At 32.3% G+C, this 6,907-nt stretch overlaps 2 protein-coding genes across 2 annotated transcripts in view; both read right to left on the bottom strand.

The window, feature by feature from the left end:
• Positions 1-86: 86 nt before the first annotated feature.
• LOC111717812 (uncharacterized) lies at positions 87-892 on the bottom strand (the record flags this gene model as incomplete). Its single annotated transcript, XM_023493260.1, is given in 1 exon segment — positions 87-892. A coding segment is annotated over 1 exon segment (317 nt), but the record flags the coding sequence as incomplete, so codon positions are not given.
• Positions 893-4,071: 3,179 nt separating this feature from the next.
• The window catches only part of LOC111717813 (transcription factor GATA-4), a 5,575-nt gene continuing 2,739 nt past the window's right edge, over positions 4,072-6,907 (bottom strand). The window contains exons 2-5 of the mRNA XM_023493261.1: positions 6,312-6,647; positions 5,598-5,722; positions 4,623-4,712; positions 4,072-4,181 (exon numbers count right to left, since the gene is read on the bottom strand). Coding sequence (XP_023349029.1) covers positions 4,072-4,181; positions 4,623-4,712; positions 5,598-5,722; positions 6,312-6,646 — 660 coding nt within the window. The 5' untranslated portion in view covers position 6,647. The remainder of the gene's footprint in view (positions 4,182-4,622; positions 4,713-5,597; positions 5,723-6,311; positions 6,648-6,907) is intronic.

Here is a 6,907-nt window from a genome sequence, read left to right as displayed (position 1 = left end):
ATTGTTCATGGTTTTAAAAAAGCTTGAATAATAATCTAAACAAAATATTTTTAACTAAGAGTTATTTTTCATTTATTGATTTAATTTCTAGGTTTCTAATTCAAATGAAGTTTTCTTCAAAGTTTTAAAATCAATTTGATTAAATCAATGAACATTTCTTTTTAAAAAATATCAATTCTTTACAATAATACATACTACGTACTGGGTTACCAACAAAATACTTAAATGACGACCCAAAACTCTAAAAATGTGACGATCTTATTCTTAATTTTGGTTTTCTGTCTTTAATGTAGTTTTTTAATAGTTTGCTAAATGATTTTTCAAAATTAAAATCTGCTGGGAATCATAAATGTAATAACAAAGACTAAATACATTCCGTACAGTCGTCTCTTAAGCCTCATCCTTTGTGGATAACCCTGTACTAAACGTTAGACAGGGTTTTTAGTATTCAGAAAACACAAACTAGAAAGGAATAAAAAAGACCGGAAAAAGAGAGGAAAGGAAAGAAAACAAAAATTGGAAAAAGGAAAAAGAGAATTTAAAAATCACAGATTTCTCAGATCTATCAATCTGAACTAACATAAATGTCCTAATCGTCCGTCGTCGGTGTTTGGACGATAGAAATCGAATTTTGGACCATGGTCCTGCAGTGAAGGATGAGATCGTGGGTCCGTGGACGGATGGGGACCCGAGAGCACGGGAGGGGGGAGGGATTGTCCGTAGGCGTGGTTTAGTTCAGGACTGTAACGACTCACCCGCTCTATGGGTTCTTTTTTGACTGTGTCATGGCGCTGGGCCGCCATATTGTGTGGCGGGGGAATACTAGCGGCGCCTGGCGGCATATCCTTCAATGATTCACCGCGCGCCCTTGCTTCAGACTTCTTATCTGAAACTGTAAAATAAACTTTTTAGATCTGTCCGGCTTCAGGAGAGTAGGATTACATACTCTACAACCTGGAGAAGGGAATATTGAGGCCAGAGGGGGGCTAGATCGTGAAAGGGGTGGGGCAGGATGGATNAGAGTTGAGATAGGGTAGTGTGATACCCGACCCGCCGTTTGAATGACTCCACCCTACCATAAAATATTTTTTTTTTTGCCAAATTTGTTTTTCACAACTATGAAGTTTAAAAAGTGAAGAGTTTTAATGTTCAATGGCAGCCGTTTTTAAAGTTATTTACAAAATACCACGCCCAACGTGAATAATATTTTAAAGAATTTTTTGTACCCCAAAAAATCCGCGAAACTTTTTTCTTTCAAAATCAAAAGTTCAGAAAAGAAAAAATGTGTACATAATTATTTTTCTATCAAATTCTATAATTTATAAAGATTGAATCACAGAATTACAGAAAAATAGCAAATTTGTAATTATAAAATTCGCAATTTTCAGTTCTGGTCTAATTTTTAAGGAAAAGTTATTTAGATCCTCTATTTCCTTTCTACTTAGTATATTCTAGGATTCTAAAGTTTTAAATATACTCTGTTCAGTTGAAAACTGAAGAGCCATTGAAAAACAACTTTTTTATTTTAATAAAATTTTATTTATAAATACAGTATAAATCTTCAGTATAAACGATTTGGAGTGTTTATCAGATGTTTGCGGATTACATCGCCTTCTAAAAATCAGACTGTATACATTATATTTCCAGGGAGTATCTTGTTTTATTGTCAAAATAAAAAAAATCATTTTTTTATTCAATGATGTGTTTGTATGCAAATTGTATGACGTATAAATCTTCCAGCATATTATTTAATTCTCAATATGCATTAATTTTTTTTCTCTTTACTAATTTCTTACATTGAAGAATATCAATGATAAAATCAAATAGTTAGTTTCTGATAAGTCATGCATTTTTATTCAATGAAAAAAGACCAGAAAACCAATAGTTTCACTGTAGCATCAATATGGTATACTAATCCTCTCAGAATCTAGCCTAGTTATAATTGAAACTTTCTTTTTTCGACCCTCTTTTAAAAAACTAAAAATCAAGGATTTTAATGTTTAATGGATTTCCAAATCTTTATTGATCAAGTATCTATTTCTGTATAATGCTTCGTATTTATGCATTTACCTTAAAGGGAGTGACCGGCAATGTATGGTAGTTGAACTGAGAATGTAGTAATTTGGAGGAATTTTTTAGGATTCATTTGAGACGTATAAAACGTTTTAATGATTTATAATTCCTAAATCGACTTTGAAAACCATCTATTAAAATGGTACGTTTAGAGAATCGTTTTTTTTAATTACTTAATAACGACGACAAAATATGTAACAAAAATTCTACAATAAACTAATTAGTTGTTTAGAAACAGTTTGAGAAGATAAAAATTAACTCTTATCATCAAAAATAAGTAATCTTATTCAATTACTAGTTTCTAGAATTTCTCATTGTTCACATACATTTTCTGGGAGTTTTCTTGATAAGACGACATTTAAAGAATTTGTAGAAAGCTGCGAACAAATTCGTAAAAAATAAGAAATTCAATATGACAATGAAAAAGAAATAATTGTTTCTAACATTGATCTATTGTCCAAATTTCTATTGAGAAATATGTTTCAAAACACCTGACTAGTTTACATTAGAATTTTGTCACATTTTTCGTTGTCGTTTTTTAATAGTTTTTAAAAAATCGATTCTGAAAACATAACCACCCAAATGGACGATTTTGAACGTCGACTTTGCGCTCAAACTCATTAGTTATACATCATTAAAACGTTTCATATGTCTGAAATGAATCCTGATAAAATTCTCCACATTACTTCATTTCATTCTCAGTTCAACTACCATACATTGTCGGTCACTCCCTTTAAACGTAATTGAGTATCTCTGTGTGTATCTACATGTGTATTTGCGTATCTATCTATGTATTTGTGTATTAATCTATCTATATCTATCTATCTATCTATGTATTTGTGTATTAATCTATCTATATCTATCTATCTATCTATGTATTTGTGTATTCATCTATCTATCTCTATCTATCTATCTATCTATCTATCTATCTATCTATCTATCTATCTATCTATCTATCTATCTATCTATCTATCTATCTATCTATCTATCTATCTATCTATCTATCTATCTATCTATCTATCTATCTATCTATCTATCTATCTATCTATCTATCTATCTATCTATCTATCTATCTATCTATCTATCTATCTATCTATCTATCTATCTATCTATCTATCTATCTATCTATCTATCTATCTATCTATCTATCTATCTATCTATCTATCTATCTATCTATCTATCTATCTATCTATCTATCTATCTATCTATCTATCTATCTATCTATCTATCTATCTATCTATCTATCTATCTATCTATCTATCTATCTATCTATCTATCTATCTATCTATCTATCTATCTATCTATCTATCTATCTATCTATCTATCTATCTATCTATCTATCTATCTATCTATCTATCTATCTATCTATCTATCTATCTATCTATCTATCTATCTATCTATCTATCTATCTATCTATCTATCTATCTATCTATCTATCTATCTATCTATCTATCTATCTATCTATCTATCTATCTATCTATCTATCTATCTATCTATCTATCTATCTATCTATCTATCTATCTATCTATCTATCTATCTATCTATCTATCTATCTATCTATCTATCTATCTATCTATCTATCTATCTATCTATCTATCTATCTATCTATCTATCTATCTATCTATCTATCTATCTATCTATCTATCTATCTATCTATCTATCTATCTATCTATCTATCTATCTATCTATCTATCTATCTATCTATCTATCTATCTATCTATCTATCTATCTATCTATCTATCTATCTATCTATCTATCTATCTATCTATCTATCTATCTATCTATCTATCTATCTATCTATCTATCTATCTATCTATCTATCTATCTATCTATCTATCTATCTATCTATCTATCTATCTATCTATCTATCTTTCTATCTATCTATCTATCTATCTATCTATCTATCTATCTATCTCTTTATCTATCTATCTATATATTTATCTTTCTATCTATCTATCTATCTATCTAACTATTAATTAAACTATCACACTATTTGTTCTATTTATAAGTCGAATTTTTCTTTACCAGTCGTTTCGGCGGTTTAACCAAGGGTCGGTTCATCCCGTTCATCTTGTGGTACAGCCCACAGGCATTGCAGAGGTAGTGTCCTAAAAATATCAAATTCTCCAAATATAATTGCCTGACAAATTTAACAGGGAGTTCTAATAAATTCTATGAAATTGAAATTGAGTAAATAATTATCTGGATCAAGGTTGTTTATGGAGGTTGCTTACTCTTCACATGATCCATTGTATGGAAAATGATGCCTCCTAAGCAGGCTAAACAGTGGACAGTGTGAAATCCGTAAATGACGTCACTGATCCCTACACTCGCCTCTTTAAGCAGTGACGTCATTTACGTATTTGACTGTCCATTGCTGAAGAGACGACATTTTCCGTGCATTGGAGCGCATCGAGATTACGCAACCTTTATCTGCATTAACAATAAGATCGTTATTACAACTAAAATACAATTGGATAAATTTATCGTCGATTAATAACATCGGGTTTCGTTAAAAATCGGGTTTCGACAAAAATCGTAAATCCCACCTGTTCCGTCCCGTCTCCAGAGGGGGGTTGAGATAGCTCCACAATTAACACATTCTCGTCCTTCACCGAAATAGTCTCCCATTTGAGGATCTAACAGAAATTCAGTAAATTCAAAGTTTAAAGGGACTAATGACGTCATTTCGAGTTTCCCTCTATTGATATAGAATGGAAAGTTTCGATTTACACAATATTCAAGCTAGACACCTTCCCTGTTTTATCAAACAAAGGTTTCAAGGGTGTACAGTTGGGAAATTAGAACAATGTCCCTTCAAAGAAATTAACATTCATGAAAATATTGAAAAATTTAAGTGATTTATTTTTTTGAAAAATGAGTTCGTTTTTTCAAACTAAAAAATAGTGACAAACCAAAAAAAGCAAAATCTGTGAGTTTTCAATAATTTTTGTGAAATATTTGAATTCTTCGTTTGTTGCCGCTGTTTTACGTTGAAACGAAATAGTTTAGACCTTAAAACTTCCACAATCCGTCTGCGCATCCAATCTTTAATAATTTTGGCCTTTTTTATTTGAAGAATAGGTACTTAACCTCTCTTGCCTGACCGACAGTAATATTCCGAAAAAGACGAATTAGGAAATGTGAATTTTGCATTTTTTTCTCATAATACGGGGCCATTATCTGTGGTGCATTGTTACAAACGCCTATGTACCCCAGCCCTCTGTAGTCCCTGGAATAATAGTATAAAGTGTTCCTACCGTATGTAACCCCAGCCCTCTGTAGCCCCTGGAATATTATAAAGTGTTCCTACCGTATGTACCCCAGCCCTCTGTAGTCCCTGGAATAGTATAAAGTGTTCTTACCGTATGTAACCCCAGCCCTCTGTAGCCCCTGGAATATTATAAAGTGTTCTTACCGTATGTAACCCCAGCCCTCTGTAGTCCCTGGGATATTATAAAGTGTTCCTACCGTATGTAACCCCACCCCATTGTAGCCCCTGGAATATTATAAAGTGTTCCTACCGTATGTAACCCCAGCCCTCTGTAGCCCCTGGAATGTTTGCATGCTGTAGGTATTCCAGGCCATTGCATTCTGCGCATACGCAGCAGCGTACGGATTCAGATGGGAACTCATTCCACCGGACATACTAGCAGATTTTAAAGAATAGTGATATAATAATAATACTAATATTAATACTAATATTAATATCAATAATAATGATAATAAAAATGATAATAATAATAATAATAATAATAATAATAATAATAATAATGATAATAAAAATAATAGTAACAATGACAATAATAATAAGAATAATAATAATAGCAATGATAATTATATTAATGATAATACTCCGAATTATATAAGAATAATAGAATTTTGTTAGTTATTTGTTTTAAAAAGAGGGTTTGAATCTAACTTATCTCCTATTAAAAATTACCTAATTGTTTGGTTTTGGTATTTGGTGTTCATGTGGTTTTTTAAGTTTTTAGGGAATTATCGGAATTTTTTTATCACTTTTTGGAAAAAAAGATTAATTGCTTTTTTATTCATTTATCATAAAGGAATTGATTTCTAATCCCTAATCGTTGCAACCCAATGTCGTTGCCAGATATTTCAAACCAAGAATTCTGTTAAATCAAATAATCTAAGTTTGACATATCAAAGGCTTACACCAGCAGGTTGCAAAGATATCATGATTTGAAAAATCAATTCCTTAGATTTTCAATTTTTACCTTGAAAAGTAAGATCCTGAGTTGTTAGAGGGTTGTAGCCTGGAGTAGGGAGATGACTGGGGGTCATGCCCCCCTGCCCCCTCTTGGCTCGCCCCTGAGCTGTGCCACATGGCGGCAGGGGCGGGGGGTGAGGGGGACTGTGGTGTAAAGAGAGGGGCGGGCATGTAGGACAACACGGACCGGGTGGAGGGGGCGTACATCGAAGAGGCCAAGAAGGAGTGCTCGGCCGGGTTGGGTATGTGGGAGGAGGGGAGTGAGGGGGAGTGGTAGGAGGAGGGGGTGGGCGAACTTGATCCTGTCCCCACGCCCGAAAATGAACTCGAATAGTCTTGCATTCTGAACAAACAAGAAAATTAATCAAGTTCAAATTTTGTCATATTTTAATTTAATTTTTTTTAAATTATTTTTTTATATTGTATATTTTCAGATTCTGTTGAACTTAAAGCAGTAGCAGCAAAAATACTATTAAAGGGACTATAAGCGCAATTTCAGGTTATCCTCCAAGATGCCAATTACCGATTCACAATAATACTCTTTAAACCTATGTCTATAATTAAGTACGTTTAAGATAAAGGTTTTAAGGAAACCATTGTGAA

This window comes from Eurytemora carolleeae, unplaced genomic scaffold (assembly GCF_000591075.1).
Source record: "Eurytemora carolleeae unplaced genomic scaffold, Eaff_2.0 scaffold2044, whole genome shotgun sequence".
Taxonomy (NCBI): domain Eukaryota; kingdom Metazoa; phylum Arthropoda; class Copepoda; order Calanoida; family Temoridae; genus Eurytemora; species Eurytemora carolleeae.
This window is presented reverse-complemented; position numbering and strand designations above follow the sequence as displayed.